Source organism: Osmerus mordax, chromosome 5 (genome assembly GCF_038355195.1).
Source record: "Osmerus mordax isolate fOsmMor3 chromosome 5, fOsmMor3.pri, whole genome shotgun sequence".
Taxonomy (NCBI): Eukaryota; Metazoa; Chordata; class Actinopteri; order Osmeriformes; family Osmeridae; genus Osmerus; species Osmerus mordax.
Genome location: NC_090054.1, coordinates 3,307,438 through 3,324,100, shown reverse-complemented (window position 1 = coordinate 3,324,100; position 16,663 = coordinate 3,307,438). Strand labels below are relative to the sequence as shown.

Here is a 16,663-nt window from a genome sequence, read left to right as displayed (position 1 = left end):
TGGGTTGGGGAGGCGGGATGTGTGTGTGTGTTGCGGTGGGTGAAGGATGAAGGCAGCGGATGTTTATTTGAAGGGACAGTGTCTGAGTGGTGCGTGAGGTCAGTCATTTGAAACTTATTTGCCCCGCTGTACTTTTCAAACTGACAGAGGAGCCTTCTGAAGTAGGCTTGTGGAAATGACACACTCACACAGAGACACACTCTCTCTCACACACACACACACACACACACACACACACACACACACACACACACACACACACACACACACACACACACACACACACACACACACACTGTACAGACACACTAATGATAACACACACACTGTACACACACTAATGATAACCTTTTCATATTATTGACAACCAAGCAGACTTCAAACATCTCATCTCATTATATATCTGGACAAGACAGGAACTTGACAATCTGAAGGCAGAGTCTGGTTCCACGAAGTGTGATGTTTCAATCCCAGCCCAATGGCCCAAGTGTTGCTGAATTATTAAACGAGAACCTGCTGTGATTGTCTGCCCTTGTTACTTTCAACACCAGAGAGACTGTTCTGGAATACCTGTGGATGAAGCGTTTGACAAACCTGAATAACGAGCGAGCACACAGACTTCACACACCCTCTGAAGCAGTACGAACATATTTCCTCTTTTATTTACATTCCTTTTTCAAATGTTAACATTTTTCGCTATAACTCTTGATCAGGTTGGCATTTTTTCTCATTAAAATAAATTGGCACAAGTAAAACATATGTAGACAAAGGTTTATTTACAACATACAACATGTTTGTTTTTAAATATTTTATACAGGACTGCAGATGAGACAGCTTGCTGGGATCCTTCAAGCAGATTCTGCAGTATTAAAGTTGTGAAATATATTATTCATATAAAAGTGACTATTACCTTTATTGCATTTAAAGCAATGAAGAATGTAGCTTGACAAACATTCATTTTTATATGACAGAAAAATCCTCTCTTTGCCTCTTGTTTTTATATTATAAAGTAAAAAGTGTAGTAATGGCCAAACAGACTGTTATAAACTTTTTAAAAACCTGCTTAAATATATACATTGTGCTTCTGGGTTCAGTTTTGTCAAATAAAATCTGGACCCAAGGAAGCTGGGACTGCATGGCCTGACGTTTGCGTTAGATGGTTTTCATCTAGAAAGATAATCACCCTTTACAGCCAATTCTTCCACAATTACTGGGAAACACAAGATGGTAATATAGTACACCTGGCTGCCCGGCAACAAGTACACTAGTGAGAATACAAAAAGTAACACTGATGTTTTTTGTCTTTTTTTTTTATATTTTTGTTGTTGTTGTTGTAGATCTCTTCCACCTCTCTTATGTCCTCCTCATATTGGCACGATAAGTCCCTGCCACACCTTAATATTCCAGATATGTATGCCAAGGCTGTTTAGAAAAGTCACTTTTTTTCCTTTCTACTTCAGTGCAAAATACATCACTTCCTGTGAGCTTCCTGGTTTGCTCAGCGTTTCCTAGTTGTCCTGCCGCTCTTCTAGACCTCGGTCTGGAAGTCTCCTTCCTGCACGTCCAGGGGCAGGTTGACACACTTCTCCCACTCCGCAGCAGTCATCTCCAGCGAGTCCTTGGGGTCGGGCTGCAGTACATTCATAGTGGCGTAGTTCTGGTACTCACAGGCAGGGTTGTAGGACTCCCAGGGGTTCTTGTTCTGCATGGACTTGTCCTGGCACAGAGAGGGGAGGGGTTAGGAGCGCGCCGCGCCACACAGAGCAACTTAACCTTCACTGTTTCCCTCAACGCTAACAGCACGACTGCTCCACATGGCCATGGTCGTGAACATGCGGGTAAATCAAACGAATATATAAACAAATGAAGAGATGCTAGACGCCCGTGCTCCTGGTGAGCAGGCTGCCTGGTTGAGCAGGATGGTGTAATGGTGCTGTAAGAACACAGGAGGGCTGACTTCTGCTGCAGAAGATGGTAAGACTGCTGTATCATGAGGTTAGGATGGATCCTGCACTCCCAACACACTGGCCCCCCACACATTGGCCCCCCACACACTGGCCCCCCACACACTGGCCCCCCAACACACTGGCCTCCCACACATTGGCCCCCCACACACTGGCCCCCCACACACTGGCCCCCCAACACACTGGCCTCCCACACATTGGCCCCCCACACACTGGCCCCCCACACACTGGCCCTCCAACACACTGGCCCCCCAACACACTGGCCCCCCACACACTGGCCCCCCACACACTGGCCCCCCACACACTGGCCCCCCACACACTGGCCCCCCAACACTCTGGCCCCCCAAACACTGGCCCCCCACACACTGGCCCCCCACACACTGGCCCCCCACACACTAGCCCCCCAACACACTGGCCCCCCAACACACTGGCCCCCCACACACTGGCCCCCCACACACTGGCCCCCCACACACTGGCCCCCCACACACTGGCCCCAAGTGGAAAGATCAGTTTCCATTCAGGGAATAATAAACGCAGGGGTTTCTGGTTTTTGAATGTTGTCTACTTTCTACAGGCCAGCCAGCTCTGCAGTATATTCATTCCAGGGGAAAAGGAGGAAGAGAGAGAATGAAAGAATAAAATGAATTTCTATACAAATGTCCTCGCAATGGTTACTAAGCAAAAAGCAACAAATTACACCATGCTGCAGTGCTGATTGAAATGTGAGTGAAAGAGGATTACAACACCCTTAACACTGGGCCAGCAGTACAGGACTACAGATACAACACTGGGCCAGCACTACAGGACTACAGATACAACACTGGACTACAGGAGCCGAGTGCACCAGCTGGGCGTAAAAAAGTTGGTCTTAACTCCTACGTTGGTCTTAGTTACGTCCGACTTTGTGATTTGAATTTACACCGAGTGCACCAAGCTTGACAGGCCACGGTCATAGCTACGCCTGGTTTTAAGATGCGCGTCCTTGTGAAAATGCGAAAGCGTCGATCGTTGCCAAGCAACACATTTAATCTATGCCTATCCAAAGCGCACTTAGCTAGCCTATCTCCCTTCAAAACAAGCCATGGATTTTAACAAGAAAGAAAAGGAAAATACATTTTACTGATAGAGAAATTAGAAAACTTCTAGAGTTGTTTACTCAGAATAGAAGCGTGCTCACGGGGAAATGTAATAATATCAACACAAACAAACAGAAACAATCAGCTTGGAAATCGATCACCAATAAAATTAACAGTGGATTTGTGCGATCACGGACAACTTTTTCTCGCCTTAATGCCCTTTCCATATGTTGCCTATAAACAAGACGCGCTGCATGTGCGATCAAACTGTTGTACATTATAATTACCATGGATATTAGTCCGATTTTCCAACTTACGCCTGCTCCCCACTAGGAGTAAAATGTACACCCAGGTGCAGCACATAAAGGGCTTAAGTCTAACTGGTGCACTAGTCGTAATTTTAAGTTAGTCGTAACTTTCAGTTCTACGTCGGACGTAGCGTTACACCCAGGCGTACACCCAGCTGGTGCACTCGGCTCCAGGACTACAGATACAACACTGGGCCAGCACTACAGATACAACACTGGGCCAGCACTACAGGACTACAGATACAACACTGGACTACAGGACTACAGATACAACACTGGGCCAGCACTACAGCACTACAGATACAACACTGGACTACAGGACTACAGATACAACACTGGGCCAGCAGTACAGGACTACAGATACAACACTGGGCCAGCACTACAGGACTACAGATACAACACTGGATTACAGGACTACAGATACAACACTGGGCCAGCACTACAGGACTACAGATACAACACTGTGCCTGGACGACAGGACTACTGGACTACAGATACAACACTGGGCTACAGGACTACAGGACTACAGATACAACACTGGGCCAGCACTACAGGACTACAGATACAACACTGGATTACAGGACTACAGATACAACACTGGGCCAGCACTACAGGACTACAGATACAACACTGTGCCTGGACGACAGGACTACAGGACTACAGATACAACACTGGACTACAGGACTACAGGACTACAGATACAACACTGGGCCTGGACGACAGGACTACTGGACTACAGGACTACAGATACAACACTGGGCTACAGGACTACAGGACTACGGATACAACACTGGGCCAGCACTACAGGACTACAGATACAACACTAGGCCTGGACGACAGGACTACTGGACTACAGGACTACAGATACAACACTGGACTACTGGACTACAGGACTACAGATACAACACTGGACCTGGACGACAGGACTATGGGACTACAGGACTACAGATACAACACTGGGCTACAGGACTACAGGACTACAGATACAACACTGGGCCAGCACTACAGGACTACAGATACAACACTGGGCTACAGGACTACAGATACAACACTGGGCCTGGACGACAGGACTACAGGACTACAGATACAACACTGGACTACAGGACTACAGGACTACAGATACAACACTGGACTACAGGACTACAGGACTACAGATACAACACTGGGCCTGGACGACAGGACTACTGGACTAAAGGACTACAGATACAATGGAATGTATCTGTAATGTGGTTGGTATGGATCTTTTTGTCTCTATATCCTCAGGGCCAGTCTTCCTCAGTCTGTCCTCTCCATAACCCAGTCACGGCAGCCGTGGGTTCTGTAGTCATGAGCCACTTCCAAACCAAATCCCAAAACCCAAGACCTGCACTGCACCAGCCGCTGCCCTGGGTGAGTTTGTAGAGATGGTGATAGATTACAGTCAGCCATGCATTAATGAGGGAATGGAGGGGGGGTCAATCATGTAGATACATGTATGTGAATAAAATGTAAAAAGTGCATTTCAAGATTAATGGCCTCCTGCTGTGTTTGAATGGATGGACCGACTGAACCCAAACACCCCCTGACACTGCTGCAGCCCCCTTCACCCCGCTTTCCTCACCCCCCTAACCCTTCTGCCCCCACGACACCCACACCACCCCACCCACCGCTCAGAAAGCCCACACACTTCTGCTGTTTTTTTCCTTCCACATGAGTTCATTTCTGGACAACGGCTGTTTTGCCCAATTATTTTCCTTTTCTCAGTCTATTGCTGGGCGGATGGCTAACTCAGGGCATTGTTACCATTGAATGCGTTGCCCCCCCCACTGACCCCCCTCCATCGACCCCCCCCTCCACATCTTCCCTGTCGTTGCTGATATCCTGTTACTCACCATGCCGGCCATATTTGGTATGTCTCGAAATCGGTCCAGGGTTTGAAATTTCTGATTCAGTTCCTGGAAGAGCTCCATATGTCTTTTCCTGGTGTGCATGACCTTCTGTAATGGCAAGGGGTTCGTGGTGTTTAATCATTGCCAATCACGGAACAGCAGCTTTCCTCTCCAGCCCCTCAGCATCTCTCTGGGCTTCAGTCTCTGTTCCACTGCATGACGGCAGCTAGGACAACGGGCAATTTAGTCTCCGCCAAATAACTTATCAAGGCCTTACCTCTGTGTTAGCGTGTTCTCAGATTGGGGGGAAATGAGCCTAAATAAGGAGGTGGATTGTGTTCGTCTCTCTCCTTGGGCCAGAGAGCCAAGGTAATCATTCATTAAAACAAGTGCATCAAGTCAGATATGAAATGTGCATATGACTTTCAAAAAAGCATATCGTTTGGAAATCAACTGATAGCCAATGGATGTAGGAGATGGAGCAGGAGAGGGTGTTGATGAGAACCTGCATGTCAGGTGACAGCTATGCTTTTACCTTAACTACACCAGACTCACATAAATCTAGACCCTGTCAGCATCATGCTACTTCAATAAGCTTAAGTGCTGCACAACACCGTGGTAAATTAAATGGTGCAACTCAAATGCTACAAACTAGCCCTTGAGAGTTTGAAAAAGCCACAGCCATGCACTTAGCAAACCTGTACTTTACTTACTTCAAAGTCCATGTCCGAATACCGAGACTTTCTTCTCTGTGAAGACAGAAGAGAACACAGAAGGTCAGACGAAGATTTAACATCCAGGAGCAGCACAAGATAAAACACTGATACACTGAAGCACTGCTGATTAATGCTCCTGTAACCAAGCATTACCCTTCATCATGTCCCACTGTTGAATAAGGATGTTTGGGGTTAGATCTTCTCTAATATACGAGCAAGACATTTTCCCAGGCTCCCTATTTCACTTTGCTGCAGGTGACAACACCATGCCAGTAGGACTATGCTGCAGGTGACAACACCATGACTGTAGGACTATGCTGCAGGTGACAACAGTGACGTGCGGTGATGTCAGTAAGAGGATAGGCACTGAGTTATGAAAGCCAGATTACCTAATTTATTGTTAGGCTAATATGTCAAAACAGTAAACGCAGTAAAATAAATAGCCAATCTTTTCTTCCATACCAGTCTTTTTGAAACGATCGAAAACATGTTGTCTCTCTTGCTATTAACTCCTTTTTTGAATAAAATCGAGCTTGGAGAAATTCCTCAACTCTGTGATATCGGCAGACACCGCTGCTGTCATTTTGACTTGAACTTTGCGGGGATTACGTTTACAATGTAATGACGTTAGCTGCGCAAATGTCCAGTAATATCTCGATTTTAAGGACAGTAGGACTATGCTGCAGGTGACAACACCGTGACAGTTCGACTATGCTGCAGGTGACAACACCGTGACAGTAGGACTAGGCTGCAGGTGACAACACCGTGACAGTTGGACTATGCTGCATGTGACAACACCGTGACAGTAGGACTATGCTGAAGGTGACAACACCGTGACAGTAGGACTATGCTGCAGGTGACAACACCGTGACAGTAGGACTATGCTGCAGGTGACAACACCGTGACAGTAGGACTATGCTGCAGGTGACAACACCGTGACAGTAGGACTATGCTGCAGGTGAAAACACCCTCTCGTACCTCCAAGGAGCTCATGGAGATGGTGGAGCCGGTCTCGCTCCTCGACAGCCCTCCGCTCTCCTCCATCTCGGCCAGGAAGTTCTTGACGGCTGTGCGGGGCTCGAAGGGCAGGCTCTGCATGTGCTCCTGCTGTTCCAGGCCCAGCTGCTCCATGCCGGCCGGGCCCATGCCGAACTCAGGGCTCATCTTGTAGTGCTGCATCAACCGCTCGTGAGGGAGCGTATCCATGGTGATGTTCATCTTGCTGTCGTCCTTCACCAGGGTGGGGATGCTCCCCGGCCCCACGCCCGTCGCCGTGGAAACCCTGGGCATGACGATGTAGTCCTGCTCCATCATCTGGCCCTGGGGGGCATGGCCGCCCATGTCCTGGTCACTGTGGCGCAGCGCGTCGTCCGTGCAGAGGTACACGGTGCGCCGCATGTCGGAGGGGCCGTCGCCCATGCAGGGATCCCCCAGGGGCATGTGCAGGCCAGACGGCTGCTGGATGATCACCTTGGAGATGATGTTGCCCGGCAGCGTGGAGTAGCTGAGTCCCTCGGGGCTCTTCTCGTCCTCCTCGTCGTTCAGGGAGATGCGGGAGAGGGTGCCGGTGATGGTGGCCGCACGGCATGAGCCCATGTCCTTGTGGAGGGCTGGAGGATGAGGATGGGGGGGGGGGGGGGGGGGGGGTTAGGTCAATTTGTGATAGGTCATGTCACACTTGTAGTATTCCTGTCTGTCTGTGTGCCTGCCTGTCTGTCTCTATAACTCTCTGTATGTCTATCTATCTGCCTGTCTGCCTGCCGGCTTGCCTGTCTCTATGTCTCTCTGTACATCTATCTATCTGCCTGCCTGCATAATGATCAACTCAAGGTCAAGGTCTAAAGTTATACTCAAGTAATGCATGTTGAGCAGAGGAATGGAAATGTCTGGAGTGGTGTAACAACATGACATCAGTCATGTGTTAGACGACCACCTGGCTGTGTGACAGACAAGCTGGTTCAAAAGGCTCTGCCATCTAATACCAGAGGATCAGGAGGGCCTAGGACAGATTTCCAGCCGGCCGAAATCTTTTCATCTCCGAGGGGTTAGGTTCACCTTGGGCTCTCAAAAAACACCGCCAGACAGGCAGACAGACAGGCAGGAAGACAGGTAGGCTGCGCTAGCTTGTCTGCCCGTCTGCCTGTTTCCGAGAGCTGTGCTGGCGTGGTGTCGGAGGGGCATTTTAATCTTCGCCTGGCGAGTCCTGAGGGAATTACCTCAGCCATGCAGGAGCCGACTGCAAGGACACCACACGGTCACAGACGATCCAATCAGAACGGCCCGTTTTGTTTGGTCCTGGACCACAGCACTGAGCGGTCCAGGGTGATAAAACAGACACAACACTGGGCTGTCGTGGAGTGTGTGAGTGTGTGTGTGTGTGTGTAAGAGAGAGAAAACAGAGAGAGGAGGGGTGGAGTGCACACAGCCCTCTATCTTGTCTTCTAAAAACAGTTCTCTTCTGAGCAGACTGGCATCAGAGTGATGAGTCATTAAGACAAACAGAGACAGAGAGAGACAGAGAGAGACATAGAGAGAGAGAGAGAGAGAGAGAGAGAGAGAGAGAGAGACAGAGAGAGAGACAGAGAGAGAGAGAGACAGAGAGAGACAGAGAGAGACAGAGAGAGAGACAGAGAGAGACAGAGAGAGACAGAGAGAGAGACAGAGACAGAGAGAGACAGAAAGAGAGACAGAGAGAGAACAGAGAGAGAGGGTCTCCGCTGTCTTATGTAACAGTGACAAAATAAGGATAAAGAGCAGTCATTGTTATTCAAATGAATGCCTCTTCCTTCCTATCTCCCTCTCCCTCCCTCTCTGTCTGTCTGTCTGTCTGTCTGTCTGTCTGTCTGTCTCTCTCTCTCTCTCTCACTCTCTCTCTCTCTCTCTCTCTCTCTCTCTCTCTCTCTCTCTCTCTCTGTGGATGGGTCGGGGGTCACTAAGACCCCGTAAAGAGAGGAGGGGTGGAGGAAGAGGGGAAACAGCAGGTGGTCTCACCTGATCTGCAGGCCATGTCCACGTCTTTCTCAAAGTCCGTCTGGAGGGGAGAGGGAGCACAGAGGTCAGGGCACACACACACACACATACACACGCACACACACACACACACACACACGCACGCGTACAGTCCTCACACACACACGCGAGTACACAACATGTACAATCCACACACACATATACAGACACACACACACGTGTACACAACATGTACAGACACACACACACAGACACGTACACACACGCACGTCGTACACACAACACACCCACAGCCACACAGAGGCACCCTCTCGGACTGTAACGTCTCTGTGTGTGGGGTGCAGAAGAACGCGCTTAGAAGAACGTTCCACAGGGCCGGGGGTTTCTCGCTAGATGTTCTATAATCATGCCATCTCTCCAGAGATGCAGGGGGCCACGGGGCCACAGCCTGCTCCCGCTCCAGACGTACAGCGGCAAGGCTAATGGCTCAATCCCTCTTCCCTCCGTTCCAACAGGACAGCCGTTCGAGGCTGCAGGGAAAGTGCAGCTGCGGCACTCCTCACGCTAACGAGGACGGCTGACACCAGCAGGCCGGCCTCCTCTCGACAGGCGGGGACATTATCACAATCGCAGGGATATTAAAACACAAACGGGGGATGATTGCAGTGATGAGCTGCTGGCAGAGCTGGAGCAGTGTGTGTGTGTGTGTGTGTGTCCTGTTTCTGAGGTTGGATCACAAGGTGCGTGTGTGTGTGAGCTACACTTCATCTTTAGTTGTCCGCATGAGCCTGAGGGTGGAGGGGCGAGGGGCGGGGGTGAGGGGCAGGAGGGAGGGGCGGTGCGGGAGGGAGGGAGGGCGGGAAGGAGGGGCGAGGGGAATTACTGTAAGATGCCTGACAAAAGCAAGAAAATCTGTTCAATCAGAGTCAGCCGGAAGGGGAGGGATGGTGAGGGGTGGGTGGAGGGAGGGGGGCGAAGTTAGACGCAAAGAAAACAAATGTGTTCGATTAAAAGGCCAAGCGCCTCGTACACACTCTGTTTAATTAGAGCTGAACCAAAGTGCTGTTAGGAGAACAACAAGCCCTGGGGGAAAGACTTCCTCGCCACCGAGACTCTCATATCGAGGGGAACAATACCAAATAATACAAATATGATCCATAGCACGAGGAACACCAAGTTAAATTGGGGTCAAAACACAACCTCAGGTGTTTGGTTACTCCATCCATAACTAGAACATGGCTCCGGTTGCAGCTGAATTATGACTTTGGTTTACAAAGGTTTGAGGTGATTCTAAAAGAAACCTCGGCCATTAACCAGAAACAGACACTGTGAACCTCCCACATTGTGTATTCTACAGGAAAAACTGTTTTATAATTCTACGTTTAGTAGAAGATGTAAGTATTTCAAATCTCTTGTGTCCTCCTCAAAGACGATACTGTTTGTTTTATTGGAAGGACTACTTATACTGTAGGATCGCTTATTGAAGTAGTATTACTAAGAATTTGTAAGAATACTAATTAGTAGTATTAACTTAAGTAGTATTACATTAATCCTTAATTTGTAGTATTTCATTAACCTTGAAACAACACTGGGCCTAGACTAGAGGACTACAGATACACTGGGCCTGGACTTGACCCAGTGTATCTGTAGACTTGACATTAACCTTGACAAACTATGACATTTGTTTAACTACATGCTCTTCTGGTTCCCCCCATTGGCATTTATTTGCTTTTCACAATGTATGCTTCATGTTTTGGATACTCGCAATGTTCTTGGGGCTATCTCAATCTCTATGATCATTGAACTATGCACTTATTGCGTAGTGTCAAAGTATTTACCATGATCTGGGCATGTCCGTTGGGGAATGTTCCAGTGACGTCAGCACTCATGGTGTCCTGGCAGTTTCTCAGTCTGCATCTTAAAGCATCCTGGACCTGAGGAGGAACGGAGGGAGAGACAGAGACAGAGGGAGGGAGGGAGGGAGAGAGGGAGGCAGGGAGGGAGGGAGGGAAGGAGGGAAAGAGAGGGAGCAGGGAGAGAGAGAAGGAGGGAGGCAGGGAGAGGGAGGGAGGTAGGGAGAGAGATAGGGAGGGAGGCAGCGAGGGAGAGAGGGAGCAAGAGAGGGAGGCAGGGAGAGAGGCAGGGAGGGAGAGAGAGAGAGACAGGGAGGGAGAGAGACAGGGTGGGAGGGAGAGAGACAGGGAGGGAGACAGGGAGGGAGACAGGGAGGGAGGGAGGGAGGGAGGGAGGGAGGGAGGGAGGGAGGGAGGGAGGGAGGGAGGGAGGGAGGGAGGGAGGGAGGGAGGGAGGAGAAAGAGCTGCTGAAAAAGCTGCTGACCTGGACGTTATGTGTCAGCCTGAGGGTAGTGGTCAATTAAACGAGTTTACCGCTAAAACAAGAGAAACATCTGGAGTGCATCTGGAGTTAGCCAGATGACTAGTCTGTTTAAGGAAGATTGGGCCGAACTGAGCTGTGAATTTAAGGGATTATTGCCTGAACGCATGACCTGCTGATCCAGAGAGCTTTAGCGTGTTAAGGTACATTTGATCTGAACTCAGTGTCAGTGCATCTGAAACCGCACAACTGGTTCCACCGCTACAGTTGACATAAATCAAGTGCGCCTCCAGTGAGAAGCAAAAGCACTTTTCCTGACAGGAATGTAGGGTGGGACCCCTCTCCTGGCACAGCGAATCAGGAGCGCCCCAGGCGTTTGATTGACAGGTACTGTACCTCTCTCCGAAGGATGCAGTGGACCATGACGATGACAAAGCCCTGCAGGGAGTCAAAGACGGCGAACAGGATCTGGAACAGGATGGAGCGCTTGTCTGTCATGGCCAGCACGGCCGACATCCAGGTGAGGGCGAGGAGGGGAAGAACCACGCAGGAGCTCCACAGAGACGCCCTGGAGGGGGGGAGTTTACAGTAAGGAAGGACTAACCGCTATCACACCCCACACTGACCCACACACACCCACAATGCCCTACAGTGACCCACACACATCCACACCCTCCCCCCCACACACATCCACACCCTCCCCCCCACACACATCCACCCCCCAGGGGGACCTACATGGCGTTGCTGGCGGTGGTGGCAGACAGGGCGGTGGTGGACACCACGCCACATTTGGCACACTTCAGAGTCAAGCCCGTGTGAGGCTCGCTCATCTGCCTGGGGGACGGAACACAAGGAGAAGAACGTCAGATGACAGGGGCCGGCTGCACCACGCAGGGTCTCTGTGTCCTGAGTGGTGCTTCCACACACGGGGGGGGGGGATGTTTGAAGGGGGATCTTCACCGTGGACTGATTGTGCCATTTCTCTCCCCAGAGAGGTGCGACCTCTTTCTGTTTGTGCTGATAATTTCCTCTCAACAGAGAGAACAGAGAATCTCATCTCCATAATCCAGAACACTGGAGTCACAAAGATGTGCATGGTGTGTGTGTTGGTATGTGTGTGTGTGTTGGTGCATGTGTGTGTGCTGTCACAACTAGGAATACAGGCAATAGTACAAAGTAGGGCACTGTGAATATGACTAGTGACCTTGAGATAGACATGGCTATTCTACATACCACTGCCTTTATCGCTCTGCAGCTGTGTAGACTGTCACTGAGAGTACAGTCTAGAGGTAAGACTGCAACTGTGGCGGAGATAGGACTGTAACTGTGGCGGAGATAGGACTGTAACTGGGGTAGATATAAGGTTGTAACTGGGGAGAGATGGGGTTGTAACTGGGGAGAGATGGGGTTGTAACTGGGGAGAGATGGGGTTGTAACTGGAGAGAGATGGGGTTGTAACTGGGGAGAGATGGGGTTGTAACTGGAGAGAGATGGGGTTGTAACTGGGGAGAGATGGGGTTGTAACTGGGGAGAGATGGGGTTGTAACTGGAGAGAGATGGGGTTGTAACTGGGGAGAGATGGGGTTGTAACTGGGGAGAGATGGGGTTGTAACTGGGGAGAGATGGGGTTGTAACTGGGGAGAGATGGGGTTGTAACTGGGGAGAGATGGGGTTGTAACTGGAGAGAGATGGGGTTGTAACTGGAGAGAGATGGGGTTGTTACTGGGGAGAGATGGGGTTGTAACTGGAGAGAGATGGGGTTGTAACTGGAGAGAGATGGGGTTGTAACTGGGGAGAGATGGGGTTGTAACTGGGGAAAGATGGGGTTGTAACTGGGGAGAGATGGGGTTGTAACTGGGGAGAGATGGGGTTGTAACTGGGGAGAGATGGGGTTGTAACTGGGGAGAGATGGGGTTGTAACTGGGGAGAGATGGGGTTGTAACTGGGGAGAGATGGGGTTGTAACTGGGGAGAGATGAGTTTGTAACTGGGGAGAGATGGGGTTGTAACTGGGGAGAGATAGGGTTGTAACTGGAGAGAGATAGGGTTGTAACTGGGGAGAGATGAGGTTGTAACTGGGGAGAGATGGGGTTGTTACTGGGGAGAGATGGGGTTGTAACTGGGGAGAGATGGGGTTGTAACTGGGGAGAGATGGGGTTGTAACTGGGGAGAGATGGGGTTGTAACTGGGGAGAGATGGGGTTGTTACTGGGGAGAGATGGGGTTGTAACTGGAGAGAGATGGGGTTGTAACTGGGGAGAGATGGGTTTGTAACTGGAGAGAGATGGGGTTGTTACTGGGGAGAGATGGGGTTGTAACTGGGGAGAGATGGGGTTGTTACTGGGGAGAGATGAGGTTGTAACTGGGGAGAGATGGGGTTGTTACTGGGGAGAGATGGGGTTGTAACTGGGGAGAGATGGGGTTGTAACAGGTTTGTTTTGGCTTTGTGGACTTACCCTGCACGATGCTTTAGCTTCTTGTCCAGTATTCCATCTCTGGACACCAACTTGTTAAACACCAGGATACCAATCACCATGTTGACCTACAACAGAGAGAGAGACAGAGAGAGAGAGACAGAGAGAGAGAGACAGAGAGAGAGAGAGAGAGAGAGGGGACAGGGGGGGGTTGGATGACTATGCTGATGCAGGGTACGGGGTCGACGGGGTCTCTCCTCTGCTTCCTGTCTCAGCCGGCCGCTGACCCCGTGAGCTGATTGGACGGCTCATAGCTGTGACATTTTCCAGCACATTAGCCACGCCCGCTATGACACAGCATCTTCCCTCTTCGTCCCTTCTCACCCTTCTCTGCCGCACGCTAGGCCTCCTGCTCCCCTCACCTCATCCTCTCATCCCCTCCTCTCCTTCCATCCTCACTTCCCCTCCTATCCTCTCCTCTCAACCTCTCCTTCTCTCTTCTGCTATCCACTCACTCTCTCCATACCTCCTCTCCTCCACCTCTCCTCTCTCCTCCTGTTACACCTCACTATCAGCAGAGCCACAGTGCAGAGGAAGGACAGTAATTCCTGGATTCGAACCTCTGTCTCCATAGACCCTGCTGGAGAACAGCCTCTCAGCTCGGGCTACGTCTAAATATTCAATCAAACCGAGGCTCGACTCGACTAACGATCAGTGAGGATTAATCGGGCTCAGTGGTTGGATCGATGACATTCTGGAGAGGGTATTAGCTTAGCGCAGTAGCAGATCTTACCAGAACCACGGCTGCGGCTGGTCCTACAAAGGCATAGAGGAGACCACCTTCCAGAGACAACCAGCAGCTGGGGAGAGAGGAGGAAGCCAGTATCAGCCAACACATTCACCCCTCTCCCAAATTAACTCCCGGCATCAAATTAATGGTGCAGAGACATGAACAGTCGCGTTATCCTCCAGTGTCAAGGGACGGATGCCATATGCTGCCGTTCTACCCCAAAAAGTTTTACAGGCAAGAATGAAATGCTAAAGAGAGCTTAAAACATTGTTTATGCACCGAGGTATCCAACAGGGACACAAAACAGGGGGTTGGCAGAAACTGTTTCGAAATGCCTGCTGGGCGCATGTAAAACAATATAGGGCTTACGCCATTCTAGGTTAGCACACTGTGTTTCAGTTGAGTTGATAGGAACTTAAAAGAGGACTTGGCAACAGAAAGCTTTCCCTCTGGAGAATGTTCGTTTTTTATGAGACAAAGCAAAGTCTTCAGCGTTAGTCTGGAGGTGGGGGCGTGCCAGTGTTTTTAGGAGTGGTGTGGGGGGGCGATTACAGAGATTAGGTACCTCGCACTGAGCAGAACTGGGGACAATTTTCAATTAGAGCCCAGCAAATTAGCATGATACCACTATGTTAATTCAGACAATTAGAAAACTGGGGATTAGCATAGCATTAGCATCCTGTGGGTAAATATGGTGGCTAATTAACGTGTGCTCTGACAATGGGACTGTTAGCAGGATGAATGCAAGAAGACTTACTACTGGGGAGTCCCGTAGCCTTTAGCTTTGGTGAATCCCATGGAGATGGCAACCACCAAGGCAGGTAATCCTGTGAAGGAGAAGAAAGGAAACAAGGGATACTTTCAGGAGCTCTGGTTGTTTTGTCTGGCTGACAGGCAGCTGGAAGCCTCCTTCCACACAGACCCAACACAAGCCCAACACAGGCCAACAGAGGCCCAACACAGGCCCAACACAGGCCAACACTGGCCCAACACAGGCCCAACACTGGCCCAACACAGGCCAACACAGGCCCAACACAGGCCCAACACTGGCCCAACACAGGCCCAACACTGGCCCAACACTGGCCCAACACAGGCCAACACAGGCCCAACACAGGCCCAACACTTGCCCAACACAGGCCAACACAGGCCCAACACTGGCCCAACACAGGCCAACAGAGGCCAACACAGGCCAACACAGGCCCAACACTGGCCCAACACAGGCCAACAGAGGCCAACACAGGCCAACACAGGCCCAACACTGGCCCAACACAGGCCAACAGAGGCCCAACACCTGATAGAAGCTGTGCTGTCGGCGCCGGCAAGGGGAATGGACACAGTGGGCTCTCCCAGAACCAGCATCAGGGTTACACAGTTACACATCAGGGCTTTCCTTTCTCCCCATGCTAGCTAAGATCGCTGTTATGGATTGTTGTTTCCTATCCTAGCCGGGATGTGAGTGGAATATTAACACGTAGCTTCTCACTGGGAAGGAGACAGGATTTATGGATGTAATCAGTCCTCTGGAGGCATGGGGCGGGGGGCCTGTGGTCATCCTGGAGCTGTTGCAGCACAGGGAAGGAGAGGGGAATCAGAACATACACAGCACTGATGGAAATTACCACACAAGCTCTCTCTCTGTCTCTCTCGCACACACACACAAGCACAGTACAGCGCCATAGAAACAGGAGTGTGCCTCCTTGTATATATGCCCGTTCCACAAAGATGTTCCTGTTGATACCAGACGGTAGTATCAGCAGTAATCCGCTAACCCCTCACCTCTGCGGGTCGCTCTGGGCCGCCGGCCCTGCACGGGCACTCCCAGGCGAGGGACAAACCTGATGGCAGATACACAACGCAAGGGCTTTAGACCCAAGAGCCAGGCACTGCCAGGTCACGAGGCTGGGAGTGACCAGCGAGGACTCAGAAGCCGTCACATTGGTTCTCCAGATGAGAGATGCTCTTCCCCATAACTAACCCTCTTCCTGCGACACTCTGGATTCAGCAGCATCTCTCTCTAAGGCTCTGCAGACTCCCTGCTCTGCTCCGTCGCCTAGTAACCACTGTAAGGGAAGTGGCAGGACGTTCTGTGCCAAAGATGGCCGATGCAGAGTGCGTGTAACATCATCCGGAGCTGTCTGGAACACTAAAACCTGGCCATCACACCCATGCTGCCGATGGGGGGGGATTTTTCACCTCAGCGTTTCACCAGCAGGTGAGTTTCTAT

At 50.5% G+C, this 16,663-nt stretch overlaps 1 protein-coding gene across 1 annotated transcript in view; it reads right to left on the bottom strand.

Annotated features, from left to right (window-relative positions):
• Positions 1-659: 659 nt before the first annotated feature.
• Positions 660-16,663, bottom strand: part of adgrb3 (adhesion G protein-coupled receptor B3) — a 139,908-nt gene continuing 123,904 nt past the window's right edge. The window contains exons 20-30 of the mRNA XM_067236023.1: positions 15,197-15,266; positions 14,443-14,509; positions 13,692-13,777; positions 11,973-12,071; positions 11,634-11,805; positions 10,741-10,836; positions 8,924-8,963; positions 6,911-7,542; positions 5,930-5,965; positions 5,220-5,324; positions 660-1,717 (exon numbers count right to left, since the gene is read on the bottom strand). Coding sequence (XP_067092124.1) covers positions 1,529-1,717; positions 5,220-5,324; positions 5,930-5,965; positions 6,911-7,542; positions 8,924-8,963; positions 10,741-10,836; positions 11,634-11,805; positions 11,973-12,071; positions 13,692-13,777; positions 14,443-14,509; positions 15,197-15,266 — 1,592 coding nt within the window. The 3' untranslated portion in view covers positions 660-1,528. The remainder of the gene's footprint in view (positions 1,718-5,219; positions 5,325-5,929; positions 5,966-6,910; positions 7,543-8,923; positions 8,964-10,740; positions 10,837-11,633; positions 11,806-11,972; positions 12,072-13,691; positions 13,778-14,442; positions 14,510-15,196; positions 15,267-16,663) is intronic.